The sequence below is a fragment of the Haliotis rufescens genome, unplaced genomic scaffold (assembly GCF_023055435.1).
Source record: "Haliotis rufescens isolate VD_foot unplaced genomic scaffold, xgHalRufe1.0.p SCAF_6, whole genome shotgun sequence".
In the NCBI taxonomy this organism is placed as follows: Eukaryota; Metazoa; Mollusca; class Gastropoda; order Lepetellida; family Haliotidae; genus Haliotis; species Haliotis rufescens.
This window is the reverse complement of record NW_025964334.1, coordinates 8245485-8262285: the sequence shown is the minus strand read 5'-3', so window position 1 is coordinate 8262285 and position 16801 is coordinate 8245485. Positions and strand designations below refer to the sequence as shown.

The window sequence follows — 16801 nt, the reverse complement described above, 5'->3', positions numbered from 1 at the left end:
GGAGACAACCAGGCCCGGCAACAGGGGAGACAACCAGGGGTGGTGAGTTGGAGAACAAATCTTTTATCTACTATTGACCTGTTTTGGATATCTGGACAGATATCTCCTATAGACAGTGTGTTTTCTCAGTTGATAATGATTTTAAGAGAACAGAGATTAGACTTCACGATTTGCTGCCTATTTTCAGAATGGCTATGGCTTGTGTGAAATTGAGGTATTGTTTTTCGTAATTAGGGTAATTACTTTTAGTGGGTTGATCCAGGTCTTCAAGACTTGAGATAGCAGATGGATGAAGTGTTGTTTTAATGAACAAGACAAAGTAGAAACCATCCATCGAAAAAGATCCTGACAATTAAATTTGTATTACGCATTCTGTTTCCTACTTCAAATTTACCGTTTATTCTGTTATTCCGAAACTTCCGAAATTTCAGGGGGATGACTGATGATCTCAAAAAATATTGTTATTTTACTTATGACCACCAGTCCACAATAAGCTTCTGACTAGTTGGATATCACCAATCCCAAAATGAATCAGATATTTAGTATCAGTCACAAGGCTATCATAGTGCTGAAACTCTCGAACTCTAGGTGCACAGTAGCTGCAGCGATAAGATGCCATTGTGCAAGTAGGTCCTGTGTTGAAGATTATGTTTTACATTTTACATGCGTATACTGTTAGGACATGTTAGAATAAGATGATTAATCCCACTTTCATTTCAGGCTTGTGTTTGCCTAATCAGCTCTCTATTTCAGTGTTAAATGTGTCATAAGGAGGGTCTCTTTGTGCAAACAAATCTGTGATAGGTTCACTGCTTTGACTGCATGTAAGAAAGGCTAAGGAGTGACACTCACCATGGCTGTGTGATCTGCCTATGCATTAACTAAAAGGCTAAACTATAGTCAATGAACTAAGCCATATGAACTAAAGTAAATGAACAAAGCAAAGTGTCAAGGTGATTGTGTTGATGAAGAGGGACCAAGTCAACTGATGCCAAGCTGCCGATGTTGGACAAGTAGAGATGTAGGACATGAAATGGGGATGCAGAAAGCCTTCATTGCCAGCTTTATGGAGCAGTTATATGATGAAGCCTTCCTGTGATTCACTTGAGGACTTTAAAGCCTTGATTATGTAGGCCAAAATAAATCAACATTTATCATTGTTAGACAAGTGCTGGTTGTATTATTTTTTGAAGGCATATTCTTCTGTTGAAACTGTGATCATTTTAATACCAATGGGAAAAGCAGCATTCAGAGTGTCCTGTTGGAGAGAAATGTTTATTCTGCGACAAAATTTATATCCCAATTATTGAAACTTTAGAATATGCCTTACAAATGGAATAAATTGGATTTTTTCTGTCCTTCAGTCTGTGTGGTTTGTTCCAGGTATCTCAGTATTGTATGTTGGTTCCAGTGAGAGGGAGTGCCAGGAATCGGTGAATGTTGTCTTTGAGCTGTGTTCAATTGATTCAATCTATTTCTACGATTATCACCATGATGGAACCTTACCTACTCACAAATAATTTGTTTTAAATTCTGTGAAGTAGGAATATTTTTATTTTTTTTATAATTTTTTTGTATCATAAGTTTTGAAGTCAGGTTCAGGCCCAAGATGAAATAGGTGTTTCTGGTATCCTGTCCAACCCCAATTTGGAGCTCGCAACTTCTTTTTCTTGAGTAGAGCCATAGCGTTTATCACCATCCTGGTATTGTCAATATATTATGCCACTAGAGTAACCTTGTTGAACGTCACTATACTAACCTTGTCATTGTCTTCATTTGAAATCAGTTAGATTTTTTCTGGCATACTTCTAATTACCGTTTTAGAAAAAGAGGTAATAAGACCCAATAACCCAACTTGGGCTGGAGGAAACACAGTTTTTATTTTTGGCCTTATGCAGTGTTTCTTGTGACAGAAACCAGAATTTTGAGGTACACAAGCTCCCATTGCACTGTACGTTTAAGTATCATCAGATTTGGGACAAATATTCTACATGTTGTGCATGACAGTAGGCGTGTCAGGTAGCTCAGCTGGTCGAGGTGTCCTGCTGACCAACAACACGGCCATAGCATCCCGTGGGATGTAGTTTGTGAAGCTCAATGAAATACATTAAGTTGACGTAATTATGAAAGAAACAAGTAGTTATATTTTTTTCTATTGTTTTTCTACTGTAATAATATGTAGCTTCATTAAGATTTGTTGGGTATATGTGGCATCGTTACCTTGGTTACTTTTCTACAAAGTCATCTTAGGACAAGCACAACTTGCTGTAATGTGTCATTTTCAATTCTCACAGTTTTACTGTTATGAACAAGTTTTAGCTCACTGAACTGAAAGTTGTGTGAGCTTTGGGCATGGCCTGCATGTCTGACATCGACATCTGTGTCAGTGTCGGCGATAGGCACCTCCTCCTCAGAAACCACAGAGGTCAAACTGAAGACCTATTTATGTCCATGAATCTTTCGTTCTCTCAAAATTAATTGTTCACTCAGTAAACGTCTTCTCTTCTGAAATTGACAGCGCGAGGAAGCGGACTTTTTAACATAGATGTTAATACTTATTAACGACATCAAAGTTTGTTTAAAATATTTAATGTTAGCTTTTTAGTCCTCTGTATTTATGCCGACGCGATTTGATTATCGGTGCTCAGCAGCTTCAGTTGAGTGTTAGTCTTCGTTGACATTGTAAACTTTTGACAACATGTCCGGGTGAGCTACAGTGCCTGGCACTATTTTTATTTTAATTTGTTGATGCATTTTAGTCCAAATTCAAGACAAAATCTGGGTTATCGTTCTGACAAGGGAAGGAGAGTTTGGTTTCTTTCATTGATGTAAATCGGCTGTTCATTCAAAAATTTGGCATCAATTTTTCTTTTGAAATTTCTTGGAAAATAAATTTCAAAGTTATTACAGTATGGATGGAATGGATGAATGGGCCAGATACACTTCTGAGATATCCTGGAGTTTATTTTTCAGCGTTCTAATGTCTCCCTGTCATCTTTTTTATATTTGTTTATCAGTGTACTCAATGATAGTTTATGATACACCAGATTTTGAAAATTACCATCAACATTTTGGCAAATGTAAAATTCACAAAAACTGTTTGAAACGATTTGAGCCGAAATAACAAAATTCAACATGTTTTGATCTGATCAGTTTTTTAATCATGTATGGAGATATGCATGTGGAAATTGATATGAAATACATCTTTATTCTCTGTTCTAACATTGATTTAAGATAAGATTCACCTTTCTGGTACATTAATGGCGATGGGGTAGCCTAATGGTTGAAGCGTTTGCTTGTCACGTGAAGACCAGGGTTTAGTTCCCCAGATGGGTAATGTGTCAAACCCATTCTTGGTGTCACCACCGTGTGATTGCAGAAATAAAGCAAACATCGGTGTACCACCCTGTCGACTCACTTGGTCATTTTTTAATAAATGTTCCAAATAGTTGCTGTAATATATAGCTGTGAGTGAAGTTTGTCACTTATTAACATCTGTCCCTAAAGGCCAACAAACTGTTCCTACGAGAAAGGGGTGGCCCAGTCGTCTAAGGAACCACAATGCACTGTGCAGAGTTGCATCCCTTAGGCATGCCAGAAACCTGTGATCGTGGGTTTGAATCCCAGATGTGCCTTGATTATGTTTCTTGGTTTGTCAGCACCATGCCAGACTCACCAAAGTGGTAAACGTCTGAGACCTGCAAGACTTGGGGCTTCACTCCCCCCACCAAGCAGACAGGCTGTGATAAAACTGAAATACGGTTCACAGCAGCAATACACCATCCTCGCTCACTTCATGAGAAAGTGCAAAGTATCAAAATAATTCTTTGCTTGCTGATCACGTTTCTGTTGCTGGAAGGAACGATGGTCTTGTTGTCCGGTCGTTGAGCCTGGCAAGTCTCGCAGTATGAAACATCAGACATCATGTTCCCGACAACCTCACCTTCACCTCTTGCAGACTTGTATTTCAGGTAGGAACATTTCTCAACTTCAGAAATTGACCTTTACATTTTTTTCTGCGTGGAATTTTCCCATGTAGAAATTTCAGACGTTACTTCTACACCAATGAGAAAAATGGCGAATCTCAGTGGGATTACCCCGAGGCAACACCTGCAGCCAAATCAGTTCCCAGTAGCCAGTCCGAAGTGTCGTCTTCCAATGAGCCAGCCATTCCTGACGTGGCCCCACCGAGTCCGAAACCAAAGCCCCCACCCCCACCTCTACCCCCTGATGAGGACGAGCCAGTGTTGTATGGCCCCCAGCTTCCACCGACGACAACAGAAAACGTCACCCCGCCTAATGAGGAAGACAATCTTGCAAATTCGGTAGGTGGCCTTTATGTTTGAAGAACCATGTGTGATAATGGACAAGGCATGATAATGACGACATGAACTTGTTATGTATATCAGCTTCATTGTTGGCCTGCCTCAGTGGTCTATTGGTAGAGCTTCCGTCTGGTCGGAGGTTCTATCTTTTGCCGCGTCATACCACAAGATGTTAAAAGATGGTACTTGTTGTTACCCTGCCTGGTGTTTGGCATTAAGGGGGTAAAACATGGACTGGTCAGTATACTGTGTCTGAGTGGGGTATCCATGTTAAACTGCAGCATGGGATCTCCGTGAATGAACTTACGACAATATTCATAAAATTCATCATTACCATCAGTCCTCGATCACCATTGTTGTGAATACTGACATTGTAACAGTCACAAAAATATTTGAAAGAATTAGTGAGTCAAATGTGTCTCGTAAGTCTGTGACCTCTTTCCTATCGATTTTGTAACCTGCAGGCTCACGTGGAATTAATACTCAAGTTCAACCAGATACCATCAACAGAGCTCCAGAGAAGCTTTTGGTGTTGTGGGTATTTTACCCATGCATTTTAAAATCCTTGGGTATCAGTAATCAGAGCTCCAGATAAGCTGCGTATCTGCGTGAAATATGCATCAGAAATGCAGAAATACACAGTAAAATATAATCCAAGCGTATCAAATACGCAACGAACATTACAGATACGCTACAAAAATAAAACTTGTGCGTATCATCAAAATATTGTGAAGTAACCCTGCGTATTCGATTAGCAAATCAGCAACTCCACGATGACAGTTACATCATGATCATTTGCCATCACACTTTCTTGTGGAAGTATCGTGGTATTTTTTAGTCCTATAAAGCTCTCGAACCCACACGACACCAGTTTGCAGGGACTAGATGAATAGTGTTTTTAAATACTTAACTTAAATACCCACATGTGTAAAAACTAGTGGGTAACAGAAATTTGAATACGCAGATAGAATTACTGATACCCAATGATTTTAAAATGCATGGGTAAAATACCCACAACACCAAAAGCTTATCTGGAGCTCTGAGTAATTCTATCTTGGTATTCAAATTTCTGTTACCCACTAGTTTTTACACATGTGGGTATTTAAGTTAAGTATTTAAAAACACTATTCATCTAGTCCCTGCAAACTGGTGTCGTGTGGGTTCGAGAGCTTTATAGGACTCAAAAATACCACGATACTTCCACAAGAAAGTGTGATGGCAAATGATCATGATGTAACTGTCATCGTGGAGTTTGGCAAGGTTGACGGAATGCCCGTTTATAATGTCAAAATAAGTTGCTGATTTGCTAATCGAATACGAAGGGTTACTTCACAATATTTTGATGATACGCACAAATTTTATTTCTGTAGCGTATCTGTAATGTTCGTTGCCTATTTGAAACGCTTGGATTTTATTTCACTGCGTATTTCTGCATTTCTGATGCGTATTTTACGCAGATACGCAGCTTATCTGGAGCTCTGCATCGAGGAGCCATAGATTGTTGTTTTGGTTATGTTTGTAACCTTCTGTTTGTTTCTTTTCTTCAGATTGATGGTGAGCCCATGGCACCAGATAGTTCAGATGGTAAGGTTTATTTCAGTAAATACAACTTACAAAACTTGTGGAAATCTGGTTTGCTCATTTCTAGCTGTGATAGGTCCTTGGCAATAACCTTTGATGGTTAAACATTTACTTGTAATCAGGGTTAGAAAGTTCATTTCATTTTCACTAGCCCACAAAGGTGATCGGCTATGGCACTGCCATAGTCTAGTCTAGTTCATAAAGGCAAAATGTAAATTTCAACAAATTGTCTTTCTTGTGTATGAAATGGTAAATTGTCAGAAGCTAAACCTGTTAAATATTGCCAATTTGTTGATATGGAAAAGTTTGTTTATGACGTAAAGTTACTATGCCATGACGTGAATTCACCTGATGAAGGAGCAAGAAGTAGCCCTGAAACATTGTGTACGTAATATTTAGAAGTTATTATCCGTGATATTCCTTGGCTCCAAAAAATGCGTTCAACTCCTTTTAGAGAAAACAACTGAATGTTTTGAAGCTGTGACCAAAAAATATATCCTGATTCTTAAAAAAATCCCAGGCCTGTTCCCCAGGATATTATGTGGTTGGATCCTTGTATAAATATGGTGATAATAAAGTGTCTTATCCTTTACAGAAATGCCCTCTGAGCCACCAAAGCCCCCAGAGCTGGAACCGTCTGAACCTTCCGAACCTCTGAAAGAAGACTTACCTGTGTTTCCTGGAGAGCCCCCACCCCCAGGAACTGAAGTTCTGTTTGGTCTCCCACCTCCCCCGCCCCCCTCAGAACCCTACCCAGGGGACGACGACACCAGCTACAGTGTGGATCACGACTCACCAGAAGAGGCTGACATGGATGTGGATGATCCAGAAACACCTGCTTCAACAGATGCTGAAGACTGCGTGACGTCCTCCCATCCAGACTACATTCTTCCATCCATCCCTGTCTCATCCTCATCTGATATATCATCTGTCTCCCAGCACTCATCAGAAGCTCTGGAGAGTGCTCCAGTGATATACCGGGCTCCTCAACTCAATGTTGCTGCCTCATCTTCATCAATATCTGCCTCTTCAGTAATAACTGCCGCTTCATCATTGATCTCAGCTTCAGCGACTGCAGCAGCTCCTTCATCGGTTGCGGCAGCTCCAGCAGTGATCACATCCCAACCTGTAACTGAGACCGTGGCTCCAAGTTCTGTTCCCCCAAGTTCTTTACCCATTGACATGTTCGCCAGCACTCCTGTAAGTGAGGAGATCTCGAGCACCTCCTTGGCGGAACCCCCAGCTCCCCTGCCTGCGCCACCTGCACAGCCAGAAGCAGAGAAAGGCCAGAAGGAGAAGAAAAAGAAGAAGAAAGATAAGGTGAGCCATGTTTGACTAGGTTCTTGTGGCTGTACTTGTCCCACCTGTAGTGATTCCAGGGCAGAATGGGTGTATGCTGATGCCCAGGTGTCCTGATGTTGAGTGTTTATGCCCTGAAGTTTAGTGTTGATGCCCTGATGTTGTGTGGTGATGCCCTGATGTTGTGTGGTGATGCCCTGATGTTGTGTGGTGATGCCTGGATGTTGTGTGGTGATGCCCGGATGTTGTGTGGTGATGCCCTGATGTTGTGTGTTGATGCCCTGATGTTGTGTGTTGATGACCTGATGTTGTGTGGTGATGCCCTGAAGTTTAGTGTTGATGCCCGGATGTTGTGTGGTGATGCCCTGATGTTGTGTGGTGATGCCCTGATGTTGTGTGTTGATGCCCTGATGTTGTGTGTTGATGCCCTGATGTTGTGTGTTGATGACCTGATGTTGTGTGGTGATGCCCTGATGTTGTGTGGTCATGCCCGGATGTTGTGTGTTGATGCCCTGATGTTGTGTGTTGATGCCCTGATGTTGTGTGGTGATGCCCGGATGTTGTGTGTTGATGCCCTGATGTTGTGTGTTGATGACCTGATGTTGTGTGGTAATGCCCGGATGTTGTGTGTTGATGCCCGGATGTTGTGTGTTGATGCCCTGATGTTGTGTGGTGATGCCCGGATGTTGTGTGTTGATGCCCTGATGTTGAGTATTGATGCCCTGATGTTGTATGGTGATGCCCTGATGTTGTATGGTGATGCCCTGATGTTGTGTGGTGATGCCCTGATGTTGTGTGTTGATGCCCTGATGTTGAGTATTGATGCCCTGATGTTGTGTGGTGATGCCCTGATGTTGTGTGTTGATGCCCGGATGTTGTGTGTTGATGCCCTGATGTTGTGTGGTGATGCCCGGATGTTGTGTGTTGATGCCCTGATGTTGTGTGTTGATGCCCTGATGTTGTGTGGTGATGCCCTGATGTTGTGTGTTGATGCCCGGATGTTGAGTATTGATGCCCTGATGTTGTGTGTTGATGCCCTGATGTTGAGTATTGATGCCCTGATGTTGTGTGTTGATGCCCTGATGTTGTGTGTTGATGCCCTAAAGTGGTGTGTTGATGCCCGGATGTTGTGTGTTGATGCCCAGATGTTGTGTGTTGATGCCCGGATGTTGTGTGGTGATGCCCTGATGTTGTGTGGTGATGCCCTGATGTTGTGTGGTGATGCCCTGATGTTGTGTGGTGATGCCCGGATGTTGTGTGTTGATGCCCGGATGTTGTGTGGTGATGCCCTGATGTTGTATGTTGATGCCCTGATGTTGTGTGGTGATGCCCGGATGTTGTGTGTTGATGCCCGGATGTTGTGTGGTGATGCCCTGATGTTGTATGTTGATGCCCTGATGTTGTGTGGTGATGCCCTGATGTTGTGTGGTGATGCCCTGATGTTGTGTGTTGATGCCCTGATGTTGTGTGTTGATGCCCTGATGTTGTGTGTTGATGCCCGGATGTTGTGTGGTGATGCCCTGATGTTGTATGTTGATGCCCGGATGTTGAGTATTGATGCCCTGATGTTGTATGGTGATGCCCTGATATTGTATGTTGATGCCCGGATGTTGTGTGTTGATGCCCGGATGTTGTGTGTTGATGCCCGGATGTTGAGTATTGATGCCCTGAAGTTAAGTTTTTGATGCCCTGATGTTGTGTGGTGATGCCCTGATGTTGTGTGTTGATGCCCTGATGTTGTGTGGTGATGGCCTGATGTTGTGTGTTGATGCCCTGATGTTGAGTATTGATGCCCTGATGTTGTGTGTTGATGCCCTGATGTTGAGTATTGATGCCCTGATGTTGTGTGTTGATGCCCTGATGTTGTGTGTTGATGCCCGGATGTTGAGTATTGATGCCCTGAAGTTTAGTGTTGATGCCCTGATGTTGGGTGGTGATGCCCTGATGTTGTGTGTTGATGCCCTGATGTTGTGTGGTGATGTCCTGATGTTGAGTGTTTATGCCCTGAAGTTTAGTGTTGATGCCCTGAAGTTTAGTGTTGATGCCCTGAAGTTTAGTGTTGATGTCCTGATGTTGTCTGGTGATGCCCTGATGTTGTGTGTTGATGCTTGGATGTTGAGTATTGATGCCCTAATGTTGTGTGTTGATGCCCTGATGTTGTGTGGTGATGCCCTGATGTTGTGTGGTGATGCCCTGATGTTGTATGTTGATGCCTGGATGGTTTGTGTTGAAGCCCTGATGTTGTATGTTGATGACCTGATGTTGTGTGGTGATGCCCTGATGTTGTGTGGTGATGCCCTGATGTTGTGTGTTGATGCCCGGATGTTGAGTATTGATGCCCTGAAGTTTAGTGTTGATGCCCTGATGTTGAGTATTGATGCCCTGATGTTGTGTGTTGATGCCCTGATGTTGTGTGTTGATGCCCTAAAGTGGTGTGTTGATGCCCGGATGTTGTGTGTTGATGCCCAGATGTTGTGTGTTGATGCCCGGATGTTGTGTGGTGATGCCCTGATGTTGTGTGGTGATGCCCTGATGTTGTGTGGTGATGCCCTGATGTTGTGTGGTGATGCCCGGATGTTGTGTGTTGATGCCCGGATGTTGTGTGGTGATGCCCTGATGTTGTATGTTGATGCCCTGATGTTGTGTGGTGATGCCCGGATGTTGTGTGTTGATGCCCGGATGTTGTGTGGTGATGCCCTGATGTTGTATGTTGATGCCCTGATGTTGTGTGGTGATGCCCTGATGTTGTGTGGTGATGCCCTGATGTTGTGTGGTGATGCCCTGATGTTGTGTGTTGATGCCCTGATGTTGTGTGTTGATGCCCGGATGTTGTGTGGTGATGCCCTGATGTTGTATGTTGATGCCCGGATGTTGAGTATTGATGCCCTGATGTTGTATGGTGATGCCCTGATATTGTATGTTGATGCCCGGATGTTGTGTGTTGATGCCCGGATGTTGTGTGTTGATGCCCGGATGTTGAGTATTGATGCCCTGAAGTTAAGTGTTGATGCCCTGATGTTGTGTGGTGATGCCCTGATGTTGTGTGTTGATGCCCTGATGTTGTGTGGTGATGGCCTGATGTTGTGTGTTGATGCCCTGATGTTGAGTATTGATGCCCTGATGTTGTGTGTTGATGCCCTGATGTTGAGTATTGATGCCCTGATGTTGTGTGTTGATGCCCTGATGTTGTGTGTTGATGCCCGGATGTTGAGTATTGATGCCCTGAAGTTTAGTGTTGATGCCCTGATGTTGGGTGGTGATGCCCTGATGTTGTGTGTTGATGCCCTGATGTTGTGTGGTGATGTCCTGATGTTGAGTGTTTATGCCCTGAAGTTTAGTGTTGATGCCCTGAAGTTTAGTGTTGATGCCCTGAAATTTAGTGTTGATGTCCTGATGTTGTCTGGTGATGCCCTGATGTTGTGTGTTGATGCTTGGATGTTGAGTATTGATGCCCTAATGTTGTGTGTTGATGCCCTGATGTTGTGTGGTGATGCCCTGATGTTGTGTGGTGATGCCCTGATGTTGTATGTTGATGCCTGGATGGTTTGTGTTGAAGCCCTGATGTTGTATGTTGATGACCTGATGTTGTGTGGTGATGCCCTGATGTTGTGTGGTGATGCCCTGATGTTGTGTGTTGATGCCCGGATGTTGAGTATTGATGCCCTGAAGTTTAGTGTTGATGCCCTGATGTTGTGTGGTGATGCCCTGATGTTGAGTAATGATGCCCGGGTGGTTTGTGTTGATGCCCTGATATTGTATGTTGATGACCTGATGTTGTGTGGTGATGCCCTGATGTTGTGTGGTAAGGCCCTGATGTTGTATGTTGATGCCCGGATGTTGTGTGGTGATGCCCTGATGTTGTGTGGTGATGACCTGATGTTGTGTGGTGATGCCCTGATGTTGTGTGGTGATGCCCGGATGTTGTATGTTGATGCCCGGATGTTGAGTGTTGATGCCCTGATGGTTTGTGTTGAAGCCCGGATGTTGTGTGTTGATGCCCGGATGTTGTGTGGTGAAGCCCGGATGTTGTGTGTTGAAGCCCAGATGTTGTGTGTTGAAGCCTGGATGTTGTATGTTGATCATGGAATGTTCGTGTTGCAGTCCATCAGCAGCAGCAGCCTGTCACTGAAGAAAAAGAACGTGTCATCGCTGGTGCAGAAGTGGCAGCAGGTGAAGGTGCAGGTTGAGGAGGAGGAGAAGGTGAACGAGGAGCGACAGAAGGCCATCAGACAGAAGCTGGAGGAGTGGAAGAGGGAGCAAGCACACAGGTACTTCCTTGCATGCACCTGACCCGTGAAGATCCGGGGTAGAATAGGTCTTCAGCAACCCATGCTTGCCGTAACAGGCGACTGCCCTGTACAGTAACATGTCACAGTGTCAACTGGCAATAGTTATCTAGGCTCCCATGATGATCCAGGTTAACAGTTGTCTCAAGCAACCCATGCTTGTCGTAAGAGGCAACCAACAGGATTGGGTTGGTGGTCAGGCTCACGGACTCGGTGATGTATGTCATATCCCAATTGTGGATCGATGATCATGATGTCCATCACTGGATGAAACCTGCTGTCATGAAGCTGAAATAAAGCTGTAAAACAAAAAACAGAATGGATCATTAGAACCTCATAGACCTTGCTAGTCTTGCTTGCTGGTCAGTACCGTTTGTCACTGTAGTGAGTGAGTAAGTGTGTTTGGTTTTACGCTGCTTTTAGCAATATTCCAGCAATATCACAGCGGGGGACACCAGAAATGGGCTTCACACATTGTACCCATGTCGGGATTCGAACCCTGGACTTCGGCGTGACGAGCGAACGCTTTAACCACTAGGCTACCCGACCGCCCCGATTGTCACTGTAATGATTACGACAATGAGGCATGCAGAATATTCCAATTCTCAGATCACACACCATATGTATGTTTTGATGCTTATTCTATTGACCACTGGTTTTTAAGAGATGCTGATCGTTTCTTTCCTTTTTCAGCTGAGAGAGAAGAACATTCTGCACACTGATGTTGCTGTTTCCCAGCTCCTCTGTATCTTCCTTGCAGTAAACACACAGCAACATCTCCAACACGATGGGGAATGACTTGTCTCATGCACACTGTCACAATGGTTCCTATGGAATAAACGAAGCTCTATAGTTTCTGGAAACTGGAAGCTCTAAAGCTTTAAAGTGTGGATGACACAGGTTTACGTGCAAGGTGTCAGAAAAGAGGAGGATGCACCCCTTGCATGTCTTGGCTGCACTCCCTGCACCTCATTTGGATCCACCAATGAGATATAGATTGACATATTGGATATTCTTGCTGTGAACTGTAATCTAGGCCTGGTTTGTTAGTGCTATCCTCTGTCCATGTTATGATACAGGAGTATTTATTACCCAAATACCTTCAAACTATATGTTGCATAAAACAATATTCTCTCAACCTGTTAAGATCATCCTGTTGCAGTTTAGTTGAAATGTTGTTAAATAGGAATTAATTCCATTTGTTTTTCATATGTAAAGTGGCATCTTTGATGATTGTGTAAATAGATGCTCATGATGTCAATCACTGGATTGTCTGGTCCAGGCTTGAATATTGCCAAGTGCGGTGTTAAAGAACAGCAAACAAACACAACAGAGTTACGACATGTCTGAATGCTGCCGATGTGACTTTAATTCAACTCACATTACTCACTCACATCATCAGGGGATGGAGGCAGGAACTGAAAGTGTAAAGAGTTTTGTATGATGTCCGCGTACAGTGAATGCTGTATATGTGTTATCATCATTGGGCATGAAAATACACAGAACAGAACTTGTTTTCTGCAACAATGGTTTCTTTGTTTTGAGTGGCAATACCCACAGCATTAAATGTGACATATCGAGTCAGTATTCAACCAGACAGTCATGAATAGCAAAATTTGCTGAATCAGCAGTATTCACTGACTCACTCATCCTGGTATTAACTGTATCCACTTGTTACTTGTTGCAATACGTGGGTCAACACGTGATCATGCATGATGCTAGTTGGTGTGTCGGTGGGAACAAGATTTGTTGAATTCTTCCTCGAGGATTTAGGGTCACCAGGGCCCACTTGCACAAAGCGATCTTAGCGCTAAGATGATTGTAACTCCAATACTTTAGCATAGGCTTACAATAGTCTTAGCGCTAAGATCGTTTTGTGCAAGTGGGCCCTGGACCAGTATGGCCCACCAGGAACATCTGATTTGGATCAAAGTACCAAATGCCTGGTTACCTGGTCGTTTAGAAATATGCTTATGATAATTAAAGAGACGTCATGTGCTGTTAATACATGTGACAGTACATCGGATTTAAGGGTCACGATAATTAGTGATGTGTAAATTTAAGGATTTGGTACACATTAGTATGAAACTCTTGTGCTGTACTAGTTTTTTGGACTACAATCCCCCACTGATATATGTCTCGTCCAGATGTGCTTTGCAATACAAGGGTCACAATACAATACAGATACAATTTACAAAAAGAACACCTCCGTGGTCTAGTGTCTGTCTGGCGAGCGGAAGGTCGGGGGTTCGACCCCTGGCCGCATCATACCAAAAAGGCGTTAAAAGATGTTACTTGATGTTACCCAGCCTGGCGCTCAGCATTTATGGGCTAAAACCAGCACTGGCCGGCTCTGAGTCAGTATTCTGCGGCATGGTATCTCAGTGGGCTAGCACTATAAAATCTGTATTATTCCGGACTTGTACAAGAAGCCACACACACACACACACACACATGCGTGCATGCATGTCACAATAATCTTGAACGCGATGTTAAGTCCCATTTCACCTCACCTCAATATAATACAATACAGTCATATGCATTGAGATGGATTGGTCTGACATGATACATGATACATTGAGACACTCAGCAATGTGATCCTCTGATCGGAAGCGTGGCGTCAAGTAAAATGCCTCATATTGAGGAAGCAATATAGTCCATTAGCAAAGTTCGATATTAAAGTGGGTCTTCGGTTCCTTGAGAGTTATTTCAGGGATCCAGATAAGAAGAACAAGAACACCTTTACTTTCTTGCTTAATTACCAACACTGTATTTATTAACCCTACATATTCAATGAGGAAGAGAATTAATGGATGTCAACTTCTTCATTATGCTAAATTCTCTTCCTTATGTGTATCACTTCTAAATGCCTTTCAAAGCCTTGATACAAATTCATTATTTTAAAATCCCAGTACGAAACTTCCAGAGAATGACACAAACATGAGCACCATTGTTGGCATTATGATACTGGTGGATCTAAGAGAAAAGCGAAAGATGAAAACATGGGCAATGCCGCTTGTGTTCGTTGAACAAGATAAGACAATGGTTCTTGATCAGGGTGAATATTCCAATTTTCTGTACTCATTTTGAGAAAGTGTGATGTGTCCGCTGTTTTCAGTACTGTCCTTTGATGTCAAGTGTTCGGTAGGGAGTCAGTGGATCTCTCTGTTGTGGTGTTTCCACTAGAACAGTGAATCTCGATAATGGTAAGCGTTCTTATTTTTCTGTTCACATCGCCTTGATAAAATGTTACATAGTGCCCGTGTTTACAGTCTTCATCCTATAACACTGAATGTTAGGGTAGTGAATCGGTGGATCTCACTATCACCTTTCTTGTATGAAGCTAGGTGGCTGTATGACTGTGACATTGTCGATGCCATGTTAGTGATGTAGATATACCGTATTCGACGTAATAAGCGTCCCACTCTAATAAGCGCCCACAGCGATATTTGCTGATATATTGGCTGGTGAACAATCCCAATTAGCACCCCTTCCGATCGATTGATCAATGTACACAAGACTTATTTATTCGCGTATAATACACACTCATGTGTTATATGCACCCTTAGTTTTGGGCGATTAAATTCTGGGAAAATATATCTGTCGTACATAAGCATTTCAGGCTGTCACCATAAACCACGAAATTTATCTTTCAACTCTGTTTTTTTTTTCACCAAAATAATATTCTAATAAGAGCCCCCTATTTCTAATTTTGACAGCGCCCTGGGCACTTATTACGTCGAATACGGTAATACACACCCCAGCCAATTGATTGATTTGTTGAACCTTTAAATTAGTAAACACTTTCAGATTCCTGTTTCTTACTGCTATCCAATCCAATTATGACTTTCTGCACCCTCTGTAGAATGATCGGTGAATTGACAATTAAGATGACCATGACGAAATGCATCTTCACTGGAGGAAGTATTTATGTTTGGAAGTTACGTCTTTGTTTTCATATGTTTTATGAAAGTTTTGATTTATTTAAATCTTTTTGGAGAAAACTTGTTTCTGTTCTGTTTTTCTATGTATAAGATACAGATGTGTGTATTTGTATTCATCACTGATGAATATTAAATAACAAATGTAAAACAACATTGTCTGTATGTTGTTTAAGTATATGACAGTATCGTGATTTGCTTGCTTACAGCAGCCTTAGTAAGGCACAATGCATTCTGATAGTGGGTTCGAATCCCGGTTCGCCCCGATTATGTTTCTAGGTTTGTCAGCACCATACCCGTGCTCGTGGGTTTCACCGAAGTGGTAAACATCTGAACCTGCATCACTTCGGCTTTCCTCCCACATTAAGCTGACACGCCGCGATATAACTGGAATACTGTTAAAAGCGGCGTTAACCCCAACTCACTCACTCACTCACAATGCATTCTGGTGGTCAAATGTTACGTCTGTTACCATGTATACCGTGTATAGGTTTCACAATCACTTCTACCTCCCGTATTCAGGTTAGTGATCCTCAGCTTCCCCAACATGATTGTCATCCTTTAGAAGTAGTGAAAGAGCTGACGTCTTCAATACGTGTTTGAGTTGTGGTCATTAACTATTATATATTAATGTTTGTAAATTTTGGGAGCCATGCTTTACCGCACGCTATAACCGAGTTAGCGCTATATTGAAGGGCGCAATAACGGGGGAACACTGTAGCAGTACGAGCATCCATTTTGTGAGTGGGTATGGTTTATGGTGCTTTTAGCAATACAGTGGTCTTGATAGGCATTAGGTTACTGTGGGCACGTTCACAACATTGGGATATGGGCTCATTATGATACATGTTAAACTGTCGCCACCATGAGCCTCTAATCAGATGTGGGAGTCAAGCATAATGTCTTCTGTTAAGTTAGCTTGACATGGTAGGTCATGTATTGATATCAGAGGATAAAGGAACTAGTATATATACAAGAGTGACATTTAAGATTGTGTGACAATCAATTAAGAATAACATCTTCAGGTTGTATGCGCAAGAGGTCTGAAGCTTCTGTTGTGATTGATTCATATCTACTCAATATATTTTAGTTGTTCTTTTCCTTTGATGATGGAAATATTTCCATAACTGTCAAATGGAGATTTTTTGTTTGTCCTATCGCGTATCATATTGCTGCTTATTTTTTAGATATGTATCGTATCGCAATGAAGTGCATCGTTATAGCCCTCTTCGTTAGTGGGGTCGGTCGGGTAGCCTAGTGGTTAAAGCATTCGCTCGTCACGCCGAAGACCCGGGTTCGATTCCTGACATGGGTACAATGTGTGAAGCCCATTTCTGGTGTCCCCCGCCGTGATATTGCTGGAATATTG

The 16801-nt window shown here is 42.7% G+C and overlaps 1 protein-coding gene across 1 annotated transcript in view; it reads left to right on the top strand.

Moving 5' to 3' along the window:
• Nucleotides 1-13020, top strand: part of LOC124143956 (formin-binding protein 4-like) — a 28864-nt gene extending 15844 nt beyond the window's left edge. Inside the window, exons 13-17 of the mRNA XM_046513122.2 lie at nt 4040-4325; nt 5873-5909; nt 6502-7226; nt 11307-11473; nt 12185-13020. Of these exons, the coding sequence (XP_046369078.2) occupies nt 4040-4325; nt 5873-5909; nt 6502-7226; nt 11307-11473; nt 12185-12188 (1219 nt within the window). The 3' untranslated portion in view covers nt 12189-13020. The remainder of the gene's footprint in view (nt 1-4039; nt 4326-5872; nt 5910-6501; nt 7227-11306; nt 11474-12184) is intronic.
• Nucleotides 13021-16801: the final 3781 nt, after the last annotated feature.